The 17871-nt window shown below is 39.4% G+C and overlaps 1 protein-coding gene across 2 annotated transcripts in view; it reads right to left on the bottom strand.

Annotated features, from left to right (window-relative positions):
* The window catches only part of LOC111141059 (aldehyde oxidase 4-like), a 57222-nt gene that overhangs the window by 35018 nt on the left and 4333 nt on the right, over positions 1-17871 (bottom strand). Inside the window, exons 3-12 of one of the 2 annotated variants that reach the window (XM_022493391.1) lie at positions 16647-16743; positions 13819-13927; positions 12470-12596; positions 9131-9192; positions 6613-6696; positions 5946-6026; positions 4743-4887; positions 4399-4491; positions 2357-2508; positions 1060-1153 (exon numbers count right to left, since the gene is read on the bottom strand). In XM_022493391.1, the coding sequence (XP_022349099.1) occupies positions 1060-1153; positions 2357-2508; positions 4399-4491; positions 4743-4887; positions 5946-6026; positions 6613-6696; positions 9131-9192; positions 12470-12596; positions 13819-13927; positions 16647-16743 (1044 nt within the window). The remainder of the gene's footprint in view (positions 1-1059; positions 1154-2356; positions 2509-4398; positions 4492-4742; positions 4888-5945; positions 6027-6612; positions 6697-9130; positions 9193-12469; positions 12597-13818; positions 13928-16646; positions 16744-17871) is intronic. The other variant, XM_022493396.1, reaches the window with a different exon arrangement.

The following is a 17871-nucleotide window of genomic DNA, read 5'->3' as shown; positions in this document are numbered from 1 at the left end:
GTGGGAAAGAGTGAGCACATATACGAGCTGGGGGGGGGGGGGGGCAGGGAGGGAGAGAGAGAATCCCAAGCGGGCTTCCTGCTCAGCACAGACTCTGAAGCAGGGCTCAATCCCATAACTCTGAGATCATGACCTGAGCCGAAATCAAGAGCTGGACGCTCAACTGACTGAGTCACCAGGTGCCCCTAAAAACGTGATTTTAATCAAAGAGAGGGTATCTTACATCAATAGCTCTATGAATAATATACATTTATTGTTATTTCACTAAATTTAAATAATTTTCTCTTGGCAAAGCTCAAGCTGTCTTTCAATAAAGAGAAGTAATGAGAAATATACTCCACCAATTTGATTTTGTTTAGGACGAAAAGTCCTAGGGGTGTCTGGCTGGCTCATTCAGTAGACATGTGACTCTTAATCTTGGGGTTGTGAGTTTGAGCCACACGCTGGGTATAAAATTACTTAAAAATAAAACCTTAGGGGTATCTGGGGGGCTTAGTGGGTTAAGCCTCTGCCTTCCGCTCAGGTCGTGATCTCAGGGTCTTGGGATCGAGTCCTGCATCGGGCTCTCTGCTCAGCGGGGAGCCTGCTTCCCCCTCTCTCTGCCTGCCTCTCTGCCTATTTGTGAACTCTGTCTGTCAAATTAATAAATAAAATCTTAAAAAAAATAAAATCTTAAAAAAAGAGAAGGAAAAATCCTATAAGAAAAATTTCCATCTTTATAAAACTCTGAAAAGAAATGTGCTCTAAAGCTTTAAAATTGCAGATACACAACTCATTTAAAAAATGCTTTGATACTACAATTTGGACTGTACATAAATGTGGCCAGTTAAGAAAAACTCTCAGGTACAGTAACTTATCTGATCTACAAGATACAGATCATCTGAGAACGGGATAATTGATCTCAGTTTCATCCTAACATTTGAGGTAACATAGAAGTAGCCTATATATTTGGTGAGTCTGAGTTAGATATACTTGAGTTCCTAATTCACGGTTTATGAAAGGAGCTATATAACAGACAGTGATAATTATAAAACAGAATGCTCAAAGCTTATCTCTTACCTTTAGATATCAGATTGATGGTAGCATTTCCTGCTGCTAAAATGGGATTTAGGTCAGAAAAATTAGGTCTGCTCACCACATGTCCCCCTAAAGTCTAAATTAAAAAAAGATAACACTTTTTAAGCTAGTTATTTGAAAAATAAGGAATTATGTGTACAGGAATCTTAAGTTTTAATTTTTTCTCTTTTTTTGTTTCATAGAATGATCTGGTATGGTTTTAGGGGAGCTAAACAGAGTCAGGCCACATATTGTGCAAGATTCCCACCCCCAACCCCAGTTCAAACTTATTGCTTGAGAAAATACTCTTTTTCTGTGTGCAATGAGGAAGAAAATTTCTTTGAGAGCTGACCCTAACATGAGTGTCCAATAACATGGGGGTAAAGTGGGGAACTAGAGTGAGTAAACTCTGAAGAACTGGGATATGTAGCATTCCCATTCAAAATGCTTGTTGTAATGTCATGCAATAGAATTCGTCTTGTTATTCCAAATCATCAATAAAGTTGCCTCAGGCATAGGCTTGAATGAGAAACTTTGAGGGGATGGTGGGCAAGGGGTGAAGTGGAGAAGAATAACCTGGTCCAGAAAAAGGAACAAAAGATGCAGAGGATGAAAACATACAGTGAACTTCGAGGGCCAACAGAAATAGGGGCAGAGACGATCAGGAGAAATGCCCCACACCAAAGTCTCACTGAACTACCCATCCTGTGTGGAATGGGCAGAGACCGAAACCAATTACTCTTAAATCTTGGATAATAAGGAAACCTCAGTAAGCTAGACAACTGGGGGACATCCAAGAATAGACATGTGGGATGCACGTGTTAAGAAACTGAGCTCAGCTCAAAGGTTTAAGACAAGAAACAGCCATAAAAGAGTATTTTCGAAATGTAGGCTCTTGTTACTCTATCTTGGATAAAACATATTTCATAAGCTGTTAGAGCTGGCCAGTCCATTTGGTTGAGCTTTAACTCTTAAAATGAAAAAAGAGTGGCTTAAAGAGGTCAAGGGGCTTCTCTGGGATCATACCATTCATGGGTGACAGGCCAGATTTAGAATCTGGGCATCTTCAGACTTCAGTACCATAATCTTGTGATATATTATGCCATTTCTCACTTTGGACACACACATACATGCAGTGTGGTAACTCTCACTCTGAGCACATACACACACGCACACTTATATTGTAGACACTTGTTTGACATTGACGGGGGATTCCTCTTCAGAGTAATGTTACTAAGCTGAATAGACTGTCAGACTGTCTGTAACTGTGGCTTCTTTCATGTCACACTAGGGTGCATACCGCCATATTCCTTATCTGGGCTCCAGCAAGTGTCCTCAGATGCTTCAGGAGGGCACGGTAAGTCTTAGTCTTCTCCTTTGGTTGCTCCAAAACAGTGAGGTGTAAGGCATCACTCAGCTGGGCCAGGCTGTATCCTGCACCTATGGTCACCCCTGCCCAAAAGACAGTGGAATAGAAACTGAAGGCAAATTATGACAAGATGCATGGGCTGCACAGAAAGAATCTTTCAAGTATATTTTCTTTTTTTATATTAACTTAGAAAAATGAAAGGTAAAGACATTTCTGGCAATTTGCTTTATTCCCAAATATTAAGTACCAAATTCTTTTTCTCAGTCATGTGTACAGTCATATGTGCCATACATTTTGGGACACATCAAGCACAGATATCTGAAACTCATTACTTTGTTAACTTCCAATTAGTGTTTTCCTGAATAAATTGATCAAATACAAAAATTTCAGTCAAGATTCTATAAGACTTTTGTGTTTTGTTTTTTTTTTAAGATTTTATTTATCCACTTTACAGAGAAAGAAAGAGTGTGAGCAGGGGGAGGAGCAGAGGGAAATAACCTCCCGTAGACTGTGAGCTGAGCACCGAGCCCCATGTGGGGCTCAATCCCGTGACCCTGAGATCATGAGCTGAGCTGAAGCCAAGAGTCAATGCTCAACCAAATGAGCCACCCAAAGCGCCCTGATTCTGTAAGTCTTTTAAAAGATCATTGAGTCTATGTGGGAAGTGACTGACACATTTGCATTGCCCATTCGCCTGTCTTCTACAGCCAGCTCTTCATCTTGTTCCTGCCTGTACTTTGGGTCAGTTTTGCTGGCAAGTGGGCTTTCTGGGAATGCTTTGAGTAGTGACATCATCTAGTTCATGCATTCTCAAGGATAATGTCAGCTCAAAGAGGGTGAAGAAAGCCTTACTCTTTTGATGTATAAAGCCCCGAATACACACTGTACACAAACAGATATATGGCTTATCTATGGTGTTAAAATTTCATGGAGGGATGATTAGGGGGAAAATGTCTATTGCTCCCTAGTGAGGCAATAATGAAAAGGTTGAAAACACTGACTTAGTGTTATAGGCTCTCCCTCCTTCCCAGTCTTTCACTCCCGCCCTGCTCTAACCAAGTACCTCCACACCTTACTTCCAACCCTCTCCTGGACCAGCCCGGCTTCCCCTTGCTCCATTTCTTCCTATCAGTCCACTGATATGAACATTCCAACTGGTTTTAAAAAAAAAATGATCAGAGGGGAAAGCAGACAATTTCTCATTTGATTTCTGTTTATTCATTGGGGAGAATCTTATTTTAAAGTAGAATTTTTACCTCCTATACCATTACCTATGCAAATGCTGAGTTTGGATGTTTCTCAGATAGCCTTTTTCAGTGCACTATGTGGAAGGGGAACTTGACTAAAAGTAAGAAACCCTGGAATCTAGTCCTGACTTGGTCATGTGTTAGCTGTGTGAAGTTGGGGAAGTTACTTAAGTCCTTTGATTCTTTATCTTTACCAAGCTTCCCACCTGCTCTCTCTGCCTTCCTGGACTGTCATGAGGATCAAAAGAAACAAGAGATGTGAAAGCATTTGGTAAATTGTGAAAAGACTATAAAAATAAATAAGATAGTTACAATTAAATTTTCAAATTTTGTGTCCCAGATTTTTTTTTTTTTTTTTTTTTTTTGGAATGTGTGTGGGTATAGGCTGAGCCTTGAGCAAACTTATGAATCAGGGAGTAATATCTGGCAAGAACATTTCCTACAGGCCAGCCAATGTCTTAAGTCTCCTTTATTCAGCCAATCTCTCCATTTCTGGACAACCAGTATGGCATCTTCCCACCATTATGGCTCTGAGGACCATGTAGTACTCAGTGGCATAGCTGAATAATTCAGTTTGATAAAGCTCATAATGCACACATAGTAGATGCTCAACAAATATTTCTGAATGAGTAAATGAGGTCATATATTCTGTGAAGTACTCAAATAAGCCCAGTGCCTATAATTACTTATAGCCTACTAACAGCCAATGAAAATGAAGGTTCATACCATCATCTGTGTAGTCCACAAAACACAGTTCTGGAAGCCCAAGGGGAGATATGAAAACTGGATGGAATTCACCTTTAAATTTAATGCTGGGTCCTTAAGGAGAAAAGTATTTAAAGCAATTAGAAAAGGAAGTCAATGGGTGGTAATAGATGTTGCTTACTTATAATCCAGAGTGAAAATTGTGACAAAACCCACACATTTGCAAAAGAAAACAATGAAGTATTCTAAAGGACCATCGGCATCCATTAATTAAAATGAACTGCATTTATGAGGAATTTAAAAAGAGAGACAGATGTCTAGGTTACCCAAGCTAGACTAAGGAACACGGTTAAAAAACCACCCACCTACTGCAGTATTCCCCATGACGAGGGGGGCTTCAGGGAAACTGACTTTCAGCTCCAGAAGGTCATTAAGGGTCACAGGGGCAATCCAGGTAGTCCTCTCCCCTTGGAACGTCAGTCTTCTTTTGTTTGGATCTTCTGCCATTCTCTGCAGAGAAACGAACCCAACAGGCTTTTGAGAAAGGCTGCTGAGCTACATGCCATGAGGACATCCACTGCTCTGGTTGTTCAAATGGCCTGATGGGTCACTTTAGTTTTCTGAGGTGACCTACCTTGTGTTGATCAGGAAAGGATGGCCTATTTGAAACTACTTGGATTGATCTGATAAGATCCATGTAGACACCACTGAATAAATATCATAATAGGTATCAGTCCATTAACAACTGCATATAGAGTAGAGCTAACTCTACCTATATTTGTGAAGTGAGTGTCTGAAGAGGAGGCATTATGGTGTAGTGCAAGTGTCCTAGTCTGAGATTAAAGGCCAGGCTTAACAGTGACTCAAAAGGGCTCATCTTTGGCGATTAGGTGTTTTGGTATGACAAATATTGCTTACAGGCAAAATTATCCTTAAAAAATCTCTTAAATCATTCACCAGGTATAGTGGAAATTGATTTTTACAACTCTCTCTATATACATACATACATATGTATGTAACATGTGTGTGTATACTCTTTAAATAGTGAGTGCAAGTTCTCACACTCTGAGGGTTGTGGAGGGTCTGTGGCCCTATGGGAAGTCAGTAGAATCATATCCCCCATCTCATGTTCTCTTCTGACCAAAGTTATGGAATGGAATGATGAACACAGACACTATTTATATTGTTCTATTTCTCCCCACTGAGTTGAAATCACAGAGGCTAGCAGAAAGAGTAATGTAATTCCATTATAATAAGTATCCTTTTTCAAACTATCTTTACTATATCTCACAGTGTAGCTGTGTGACCTTGAGTAAGTTACCTATACTCTGAGCTCAGGGTCTTTGAGTAATCAAAGAATCAAAGCATCTCTGAGGTCCTAGCAATACTACTCTTCTAAGCTATCTGCTTGAAATTTTTATAGTTGAACCGAACAAATTCATACCAATGGGTTACCACACTGGACACATTTCCAAATTCTAATGTCTGAAACTCAGTAATTCCAGAGCCTACTGAAAAAGACTTTGTACCATGTCATGTTATGAAAAAACAAAAGTAAAGCATCTTACTATTAGTTCAGGAGGGAATATAGGTTCCTGGGATGGATCCAAGGGCTGGAATTCATCTTCATTATACAGTTTGGTACACATCTCAACAAAACAAAACAAAATACAAATAGAACTTCAGAGTTACTAAAAGATGTACAGGAATTTCCAAGCATGAGACTTGAGAGTTAGGGCCATACCTCTGACACCCCAGACACAAAATGGAGGTGCCAGAGCCACAAAGTATCCCTGAGTAGAATTCTTCCCACCCTCAGAAGACTGTAATGGTTTCCTGGCAGATGTATTGGACTCTTGGCTTCCTCTTTTAGCATCAGGAATTAGGTTTTAAGCTTCTGTGCTGGGTCTCAGGTATTATTCACAGATATTTATTTGCCATGAGCATGAAGATACACTGCTTACATCTCTCATAGTACTTGTTGCGGGGAAGGGTGGTGGTAAACCTGATTAAGGCACAGAAAGTTGTAATGCTTCTAAAGGAAAATGCCTCTGTGGTGCTTGGCCTTATGAAAGTCATGGGCCTGCTAATTTTTGAAGCATTTTAAAGACATTTTACTTCCTAAATTCTCTTCCTTTTACTTTACTCACTGAAAAGAACAGGAAATGAATACATTTGGATTCATGTGTGTATTTTTCAGTCAATCCCAACTGAAGTAGAACTCCAGATACTTACTTTTTCTTGTCTATTTATAAAAGACCTCTCTTCTTGATCCATGCAGCATTTTCCTGATCCTTTCAGTCCACAAACAGTTGTTTCCTTAAGAAGTAATGCAAGAATTTAAAACAAATTCATCGGTCAGTTCTTAAAACATCAACCTGAGTACTTGCAGTCCCTAGGCCACACAGGAGTGATGGAAGAAGTAACAGAGCCTGTCCTTGCCTTCAAGGGCTCTGTAATGGGGTGGAGTAGAGAACAAGCCATTCCATCACTGAACAATTAGGGAAAATCACAGGGAGCATGTAACCATGCTATGATAAGGTTTTGTTAATGTGTTGCTCAAAAGCCAGGGGATCATGAAGGAGGTCAAAGGAGATGGGGTCAGCCAGCTAAGGCTTCCTGTAGAGTGCCGTAAGTGGAGTAGTTAACAAGGTAGTAAACAAAAAACCAAAAGAAATGGCTTTTCTTTATCCTAAGAGTGATACAGCATGTATCTGTCACATGTATTTGTCCTGGGAAGGCAAACGGCCTTTAAGACTTTCTATACACAAAGAAAAATAAACTGAAAACCTGAGTTTTATTTGGGTGTTATTGGAGCTCTTCTGAATTATTTGGATGATTCAAGTCCCAAACCATTTTACCTTAATTTTTAGGACACTTCCTGCAGACCCCAAGTAGTGGTTTTGGACTGAAAGCCCTGGTCAGTTACTGCAACTCTAACTAATTATTTTCATTGCTGTTTGTCCTTTGCATGTGTAGACACAACTCAAGGCTTTGGGGTGCTTTGGAGACATATGGTTTGACTTTGCAAATGGAGTCAAGGAGACCTGGGTTCTAGCTCCTACTTTAACACATAGTAACTGGGTTGAGTTTGTTAAATTGGGGAAATAAAACCCCACCCAAACAGGTCTGTTTGATTTAAATATGCAAATGGCACCTACAGTATCTGACAGATAGAAAGTGCTGCAGAGGTGGTGGCTGTTTTTACCTGTAAGGAATTTTCTATGGACTTAAGAAGGGATTTGGATTTTGTGACAATGCTGTGCACAATAAAGGAACAAATGACAAATGGCTGAATGTGGGGACCCAAGTGAGTGAGATAAAAAAAATCTATTTTTGTATAGGTAGATTGGGCCTCCAGGTAAAATCACATAGTATTAGGTTGAATCATGAATCATATGAAGTTGCTGTTTTCGTGAGTCATAATGGTGGAAGACCAACCACTCATATGGTTCGACATGAATGGTTTCTTACCCAGGATTTCAAAATAGCTGTAGTGTGTAAAGTTTTTCAGATTCTTCATTATAGGCCTAAAAGTAGATTTTTTTTTCCCAAAGACTTTTTGGTATTTGGAATTAACTTGTGTAACTTGAATTGTTTTTGGTCAACAAAAATTATATAAAAATAATTTTCACCATAAAAAAATGGGTGTTAGAATTCCATCCGAACTGAAACCTTGTTGATATTTAACATTCTGAAAACTTAATATATCTCAAAACTACAGCCTCCCACACCCTGTGCCATATGCTAAATCATTCTTTTCCAATTTCCTTCATCCTGTCTGGTTCCTTAATCTTTTAACTTTGAGGATGATTTGGATTTCTTCTTAACTGTATCCTTTATTGTCTGGAGGTTATGACTCTGACAATCCCCTTCCTGAAAGTTATCTTTTTTGGGTCCATATCTACCCACATGGGTCTAGGTCCTCATTGCTTCATTCATGGAGGGCTGCACTAGTCCACGCCTTCATCCCTTTTCAGTTTTATCCTTCTTACTGGCAGATGCCAAGAATTTTCCCTTTGAAATATTGTTCCCATGTTACACCTAGCTTGAGAACAGACAATGACTGTATATTGATTACCAAATTTAAGTCTAAATTCCTTAGCCCAGAATAATATCTTTTTACTCCCTAATGCTTTAGCTATATCAGTTTTCTAGTTGAACCTTGGACATCTTTTCTTTTTCCTACTTCAGTGTGTTTTCTTACCTGGAATTTTCTACTGGCCTCTCTTCACCCATTCGTTTCTATCACTTCTTTAAAGACCAAGCTCAGAACTCCCCTTCTCCACTGTTTCCTTTGTGCCTTCCCTTCCCACTCATTAATTCTCTTTAATCCATGTTCCTTCAAAACTGATATACATGGTATAAGGGACATATTGAACTTTTAATATCTTGCTTTTCAATTCTTAGTCTATTTTTTTTTCTTTAAAAAGTCTATAGTCTTAGTCTATTGGTCTAAAATAATATAGACTATTCCTTAGTCAATATTATTTTCTTTAATTGAGTTCACATTTCTTGAAGTCATGCAACATATACTTTACTTCTTAGGAAAGTACCTATTTAAGGGCTATAAATAAGATACATGTTAAAAGGTTTATTTAAAAAATACCAACAGTGGCATTCAACAACTTTCAATGGTTAGAAAAGTCAACATGAGGGTATTTTAGAAATAACTGAATGTAATAGGTGATATTATGCAAATATCCATTAATGTATTAAATCAACTGAAAAAATTTTTTTTATTGTAACTTACCTCACAGAAAGTTTTTCCACTTTCTATAATTGGTCGGTATCCAGTACAGCGGCACAAATTACCTGATTAAGAAGAGATCAGTTCTGGAGTGCCTGGGTAGCTTGGTTGGTTGAGTGTCTGCCTTTGGCTCAGGTCATGATCCCAGGTCCTGTTTCTCTCTTTCCCTCTGCCCTCCCACCCCCTGGCTTATGCTGTCTCCCGCTCATGTTTTCTCTCTCTCCCAAGTAAACAAAATCTTAAAAAAAAAAAAAAAAAAAAAAAAGAAGAGACCAATTTTTAAGGAATAGTAATGAAATATATTCTTTATTTGTGCTTCATTTTTTCCAGTGAAATAGCTCTATTGCTAATTAGATTTTTTCTCTTGGAAACAGAGATGTTCTTCAAAAAAAACCTTGAGCTAATCTTTTTTCCCTGAATATCACAAAGGTCTCCATAATTTTTCCAGTCAACTCTTCCTGCCTTATTTCCCATCCCTGTCCTAACTCATGTAACCCTGCCACTCCCATAACATCTCATTTGTCTCTTTGTTAAGCTTTTCTTACATAGTCTTTTCTGTCTCACATGTTCTGTTAGGGAGAATATGTCCATTTGTCAGGGCCCTTTTCCATGGGGTCTGCTCTAACACTCCAGCCAGAGCTGTACCACTCACTGTCTGGGTCTTTCTGCAGGCCTATCATCAACTGTGCTAGTGTAGGGTCATTTATGTACATGCTTCATCTCCCTCAATGGATCTTATGTTCCTGGAGAAGGCGAAGAGTGTCTTAGATTTCATGAACCCCCCCAGTACTTTTTTACAAAGTATACTGAAATTCTGCAGCCAGTATAAATGATATTTATAAAGAGGTTTTTAATAAAATGAAAAAATTCTTATGTTACACTGTTAAAATTGTAAATACAGTATAAAATCATATATATAGTAGCCACAAGGATTCAAAATAAGAAAACAAAACTTATGGATAGAAAAGACTGACAGCAAACAGAAGTATGTGATTGTGGTTATTTCCTGAGGGCAGAAATATGAATGAGATTTTTCCTTTTTAATTTTTTTTGCATTTTTCATAACAGGAATATGTTATTTTTTAAAAATAAATTCAAAATGATATGTCCAGATGCAGCTTAACAATTTCATAAGCTATATAAATGTGTGAATTGGGTAGGTTTAAGCATCCAAAAGTGTAAAAGCTTGATGCCAGTGAGTCATGCGGAACTTGGTTAACAGATTATCCTCTGTTTTTGTTTTTAGAACAGAACAGTTGAAGAAGAATCTGCATGCTCGAGATGGAATTCAGACCCCATAATCTATCTTTCCTTTTGCTAAGAAGAAAGAATGTAGAAGTGTGTGAGTTAAGAATCTCCTTTTGGAGTCAAGGAAAAGAGCTGAAATGTCTAAAACATAACTAACATGGCACGAGATACAAGTATTTAAGAGGCAATGGACACCTTCTCTCTGATAAACTATAAGTAAACATTAAAGTTTAGAGAGAGCTAATATCAGAGTTTTCTGTCATGTTTTTGTCCTTGGCCACATAACCAGTGACAAGTCTATAAGCCCTATGGAAGGCTCACCACAGGGATGCTAATAGTAGCCACTGCAGAAATTCTTCTGGTTCTACGGGGAAAAAATATGGAAATTAAAAAAATTTTTCCCCTTAGTCTTGAAGAGAAAGACAAGATTAAATGAAGTGGTGATTTATACCAGCTGACCATTTTAGAAGATATGTGCCACCCCTAACTGTATTACTTTGGACTTTATTATATGTTATTGTTTCCCTTAAAATATTAACATGAAAGCTATCAGTGTGGCTAGGATTTATAATTCTAGAAAGAGCTCAAGCAAATGGATTTTGAACCAAAATATACCCTCCAAATTATTCACACCCTGCATAAGGTTATCTACTTCATCAATTTAGCCAAACTTTATAGCACCACCTCCTGATGGTTGTTATGTGAATTATAGGCACAGAATCTGAGAGGAAATAATCCTAAAACTGTGCATATGCAAAAAAACAAACAACAAGTAGGGAAAATCACAAGATCTCTGCTTTTCGAAGCTCTCATTTTATGGATTATTTCATTGAATAAAGATTATGCAACATGGGGGGTTAAAGGGGTAGGAGAAGAATAAATGAAACAAGATGGGATTGGGAGGGAGACAAACCATAAGTGACTCTTAATAACACAAAACAAACAGAGGGTTGCTGGGGGGAGGGGGTTGGAAGAAGGGGGGTGAGGTTATGAACATTGGGGAGGGTATGTGCGATGGTGAGTGCTGTGAAGTGTGTAAACCTGGCGATTCACAGACCTGTAGCCCTGGGGATAAAAATATATTATATGTTTATAATAAATTAAAAAAATAAATAAAAGCTTCAAAAAAAAAAAGATTATCTATTCAGGTTGGGTTAAAATTATAATTGAAACCATAGGCCAAAGTTTTAGTAGTACTTTGTAAGAAAGTGAAAAGTTTTGAGTGAAGAAGTTGTTGAGAAACAAGGGAAAATACTATTTTTATATATCACTTATCATAAAATTTAAATTGCATTTTTACTTTGTTTTAGTCTACATCTTTTCATCATAATACTGAACTTCTGACTAGGCTTGTTTACTGAAAGGGACAAAGAGCTTTCTTATAATATTTAGAGGTTTACTTTCATGGCTTCCTTCCAAGAACTAGGGGCCAATTACCTTGAAAGTGGGTAGATTTGTTACAGGAAACTACATTTGTTAACATGCTTTCCTTTCGTTTTTGTTTTTGTTTTTTTAATAGAAAATTGTGTTTATTCATTAGATTTGATAGTTATTTCATTTTATGAGACTGAATTGCTAAGTTTATTTGTGATAACTAGTTGCTGCCCATGACCTCCTAATCCAACCAGAACATAAAAATAAAGTATCAGAAAGTCTATCTTCTTTATAAAATTTTTTTAAAAAATTAACTGTAGTAAGCAGAGTTAATGAACGAGTCTAACAGATTAATTTAAAAATAAGCAACAAAAATCTCATTCTTCCACACTACCCAAATTTCCACATTTGGAAAAGATAATATTATAAGTGTTAGAAAGAGCCTATTTGAATGCCTTCGTAGAGGGACACCGGGATCCATTAATAAAGATAGATTTGTAATGAAACTAATATTGCCCCAGGTCTTGGCATCACTACTCACAAAAGGAAGGTAATACTTCCTAGAAAGTATTAAAGGTACTAAGGAAGCCTTCATGTTAGCCAGGTGCCTGGAATCTCAAAGTTTGCCATAATGTCTCTCCGTGGGCTGGGATTTCCTTTTCTAGTTACTCGGGTACTTCCTACCCTAGGCCCTACCTACAGAGGACCAAGAAAGCTCACCTCCAATAGCTTTGGTTATCTGCTCTAGGGTTGGCTCTGGGTGGTTCCTCAGCAGCGTGTAGATGGACATCACCATCCCTGGGCTACAGAAGCCACACTGTGTGCCATGACACTTGGCAAGTCTTTCCTAGGAGGAAACAGTACATTATTTATGCTTCAAACCTCTTGTTTCCCTACCTTGGATACTAGAAAGGAGTACAACTTATTTATTTAGCTTTCCAGAAATGAGTGCAGGGTCAAAGATGTTCACTCGGGAGGAAAATATTTCTATTTCTTGAAAATAGTTTTATTTTTGAAAGCTGTTTTTTCTCCCCTCAAGAAAAGCCTAGTGGCAGGATTAATTAAGTGTCTTAAGTCTCCAGACTGATTTCTTTATCTGTGAAATAGGAAGTGTAGCTTAGGGCACAAGTAAAATGCTTTGGAGTCCCCCTCCTGTGAGTTTTGGTCCCTACTAAACCTCATTAACTGTGTGACCTTGGTGATTTACTTTTCTTCATCTTTAAAATTAGAATAATAATGGTATCTACCATACGGGATCATTGTGAGAATAAATGAACGAGTATATGCAAATCACCTAGCAGTCTCTGGCAAGTCATTTTTATCCCTTTCTCCGTCTGTATTATAGAATTTTTGAAGACCTAAATGACAAAATCTATACAAATGCTTCGAAAATTGTGAAGTGTCATTTAGTAGTGTTGTGCCATTCATATATTTAATTTATGCACATTCAACTTTTATGCATTTAAATACAACAACAAAGCAATAAAAATAAGTGGGGAACATGACTCTGGGTCCGTCCTGTGTTTCCTTTCCATGTGTCTCTCACAGGGTACGCAACTTAACTGGCTGACTCGAGTGTGCTTCAAATGTTTTTAAATAAACATTTTTCAAATTCACCCCTAAGATGAAAGCCAAATACTTCAACTGTAACTCAACTAAAAGGAGAGATATTGTTCTAATAGTAGAGGGAATTGTGTTGGATTTATCACTAGATGGCAAGTTCCTTGGGATGTGGCATACAAACTGCCCTATAAATGTGGTGGTAAAGGTTTAGCAACAGAATCTCTGGGGAAAAAACCCTCTAATTTGTAGCTTCTATCAATTTTAGTAGTATAAAGTGTCCTTGTTTTAATTTAGGGTAAGGGTGGGGCTGAGAAATAAAGATATGCCAAAACCAAAGAAGGAATCTTGCTTTATATGCCAGTCTCTAAGAAAACCTTAGTTATGAAGCACTGATTATGGCAAAATGAAAATTTAGAAGCAGGGAGGATTTCAAAGTTGGTGAGAGTACAGCAGACTATGTGGGATGTCTATACCAGCATCTGGTTCCAGTCCCATTACACTCTTACCTGCACGGGATGAATCCTGGTGCTGATGCTTCCTACGCCTTCCACTGTTGTGACAGCAGCCCCATGCAGAGAGCAGATGGGCACCAGGCACGCTGTAACTGGAGAGTGGCTGTGATGGATATTTGTAAAGAGAATACATTGGAATCATAGGGAGTGAATAGTGTCATTCAGGGAGTCCAGGAAAGTCATGGGACTATAGGTCCTGAGAATACAGAGAATACTTGGTAAAAATCTATAGATTTCTAGAAGTTTCTAGAAAAGAGTTTACATATGGCTGGCATCAAGTGGTAGAGAGAAATGAAGAAAAAGAATAATGAAGAGTTCTGTGTAAGACTGCCAAGAGACCTTCTTTATTATTTCCCATTCTAGGGAGAGGAAATCTTTTATTCTTCAGATAGCACACTGACTTATATAAACCCCACCATGGGGTAGTTTAGTCCATTTGATTTTCAACTACGTGCTACTTTTAAATATACAGACACTCTGCTTGCATGCTAGTCCATTAAATCAGAATCTTTGGGGGTAGATCACTTTACCACATTTTAAAGCTCCTCAGCCAATTCCAATATATGGCCATGGGTGGAAGCCACCCGGTTACGCCCTTATCTTGATCATCTTTCCCACAGTGGAGTCTGTGTTAATGATGAAGTGAATGTGGTTAGCACCAGATTCTCCTCTCACAGGTTGGGAATGTGGTCCAGATCTCATTAGCCTAATTTAGTTTCTTTATTCCCACTCAGACTAAGTCCCATTCTCTTTCAGGCATGGGATATTGTCCCTCTCCTAAGGAATTTTTCCTTTATTCTCCTACCCTGGAAGACAGTAAGCATGCTATTCTGAAGAAAAGACAGGGGTTCCTGGGAAGCTCAGTCGGTTAATGTCCTACTTTTGATTTTGGCTCAGGTCATGATCTCAGGGTCATGAGATCAAGCCCCCCATCTGGCTCTGTGCCCAGTGTGGAGGCTGCTTGAGATTCTCTCTGCCCCTCCCACACCCTGCATCCTTGCTCTCTCTAAAAATAAATCTTAAAAAGAAAAAGAAAAGTGCTGCTCTTGGCTCCACCAGCTCTTCGGTCAAAGGCATTTGGAAGCCACCCAGCTGGCTGCGAGAGTGCTTGGTGTACAGAAAAAGAGTGCAACAGATAAATTTTTGATTTTTGTGTCCTCTAAGTTCCCCTTCCCCCATATTACATGTAACTTCCCCTTAATCTCAACCCCCCTCTCTCCTTGCTCTCAACAGCTCTTCCAATGTTCATTGCTCTCCTCAGTCTTACCCTCGTACCTCATCTGGAAAATAGAAGCACGAGCCCCATCCACTCCCAGCCCACCACTTCTCACCCAGAGTCGCAGTCACCCGCCCTGTGTTCTAGGCCAGGAGGGCAGGAGTCCTTCCTCCTTCTCCCTGTGCTCTGGCTCCCATTTATTCTTCTCTCCCCCTGGGCCTGCTCTGTCACTGATAGTCCTCTTAACCTCTTCCCTTCCATAGCCTCATTCCCCTCAATTCCCTTAAGTTTAAAAGTAAATTCAAGAGTTTGCTGTCACTACACGAAGCCAAATCCAACCGATGTCTCTCTCCAGCTACTGACCCATCTTTCTTTCCCTTCTTAGTCAAGTTTCTTCAAAAGCTGTCCACAGCTTCTCGGCCTTTCCGCCATTCCTGTGCCATCTGTACCTCGTGTGCCAGCCTTGTCGGTCTGCTGACCTTGCTCCAGGAGTAATCTAATGGCCCTGGGTCATTCCCTGGAGTCTCATATATTCTCATATATCGACCACTTCTACCTTCTAGGAACTTTCTGCTTTTGTTATTCCTCCTTCAACTCCCTCTTCCTCTCCTTTCTGAGATGTTTGCTGTTCTATGGTGTCTTGAGCTGGTAAGTGCAGTGTGCTACATTCCGGACGGCCCAGGGCCGAATGCCGGCCTTCACCGCCAAATGGCCCACATGATCTCAAACCAGTTATTTAACTTTCTTTGCCTCAGCTTTCCCTTTTGTCAACGTGAGTGATAGTGACGCCTATCTCCAAGCTGCTTTGGAGACTAAATATGACAACATATGTAAGCTACTTTGAACACTGCCTGGTGTATGATAAGCGTTCAGGAAGTGTTAGCTATTTTATTACCATTAATATTTAGATTGATAACTTCAGGTAAGTTATAGGTCTGGATGAGACCTCTTCTCTGAGGGACAGAACGGTTTATCTAGATGCCTGAGGACAATCCCTCTTAGGTGTCCCGTAATTAATCTAGTGCAATGTGTCCAAAGCTAAATTTACTGCTTTCCCTTTCTCTGCTCCTTTCCCAAGTTCCCTAATTTGTAGAGAGCACCACCCAGTGACTTAAGACAAGAACTTGGAATCATGCCAGACAACTCCTTCACCACCAATTTCAATCATCCTGAGCAAATCTGCATTTTAGGCCAAGGTAATTTGAGATCCTGTTCAGCTCTTCCAGGCAAATAATTCCTCTTAGTGTATGTCAAAGACCTAAACCTCCTACCAGGACAACGTATCACTACTTCGTGTTTAAGGCATTCTTGCCTGATCCCCAACTCTGACATCTCTTGCTTGAAAGCAAAGAAGTATTTGTATAGCAAGAGAGAGCATGGCCTTGAGAGACTGGCACACAGGACAGTAGATTCTGATGGAAACAAAGTCCATGAGAAAGATCTGGAGCTTACGAAGCTGCAGGCTGAGCAGGCCTAGAGGTCCTGTGAGCGTGATAAACACCTGGAAAGAAGAGAGGGGAGCGCCTGTGGGCAGGAAAAGTAAGACGCAACTCTGCGTCCTCCCCAGATGTGCCTAGGGCAGGGCTGGGCCCAACACAAAGGATACCGGATCTCCTTGGTCTTGGGATTGTATCTTGACACCATGACAGTGCAGGCGCCGCAGCCTCCACTTCCACAGCTGTACTTGGTGCCTGTGAGGTAGACTGGAAGGAAGGGAGTCAAGGAAAAAGAGGGGGCACAGGCCACTTTGCTTCTTACGTTGTTCTTCCTCGGATACTGGTAACAAGAAACATGTTTTCTTGTTTCTTGTTTAGAGAGCTATTTCATTTTTTGGCATATAAATGAGCTCAATGGGGAAAGATGAGAAGAAATCCTTACAGACTTACACTGCCTTATCCGAAACCCTTGAGGCCAGATGCCTTTCTGATGTAAAAGTTTCCATATTTTACAAAGGTAATAAGATAGCATTCCCAAGTGGGGCTAGGGCAGCACCTTGTAATCAAACACATGAATATTTCTGCAGTGAACCATAGGGATATTCACACTAAGTGGGAAACAGGAAGACAACCAAGGACCTCATGAGAGATCAGGGTTTACATCCAAATGAGGGGTAAAAAGTCTTTTGAATTCAGAGTTGTGGATAAGGGGTCATCAAGGAGGTGGTGGGAAATAGTGCATGGGAAAAACTTAGAAAACTGTCTCTGGGAGCTTAACTTGCCCTGTTCAGCAATGTATGCTTCTATCTTCTTACTAGATTAGAGAATATTAATTTAATACCCACAGCTCCTGAACTGGTACTGTCACCAAGCACTGTGTACCTTTTCCCTGTAAGATGTTTACATGTTTTCATAAAGAGAGAACAAATAATATATGTAAATCCTCTGCTTTAGATTCTTTAAGAATCTACTGGAATTTGCTTGGGACCTTTTCTGGGCGAGTTTAAAAAGGATCTCATGGGCAGAGGTCATAATTGGCTTAGGCAGAATAGTGAGCTGATCGGGATATTAGGGGACAATCCTGGCTAGAGCAGTGGAATGATGGGTTAGGAAACCAGATTGCAAGGGATTATATGGTGAGAAACAGAGTCTGGAAAGAAAATGAGGCATCAGGTACACATAATTTTTTAGATAAGTTTGGCAGGAAAATAACAGAGAGAAACAAACAGATGTTTTTAGGTGGGTATGTTGGGAGGCAAAAAGACAGGGAGAGAAGAAAGTGAAGGGAGAAGGAAGTGAAGATCCTGAAGAGAGGGGATAACATTATCTTGTATATATCTTGTATATGTCTTGTATTGACTCCCCAGAGCCTAACATAGTGCCTGGCTCTTAGTA

This window comes from Enhydra lutris, unplaced genomic scaffold (assembly GCF_002288905.1).
Source record: "Enhydra lutris kenyoni isolate GAN:26980312 unplaced genomic scaffold, ASM228890v2 scaffoldscaffold1, whole genome shotgun sequence".
NCBI classification, from domain to species: Eukaryota; Metazoa; Chordata; class Mammalia; order Carnivora; family Mustelidae; genus Enhydra; species Enhydra lutris.
This window is presented reverse-complemented; position numbering and strand designations above follow the sequence as displayed.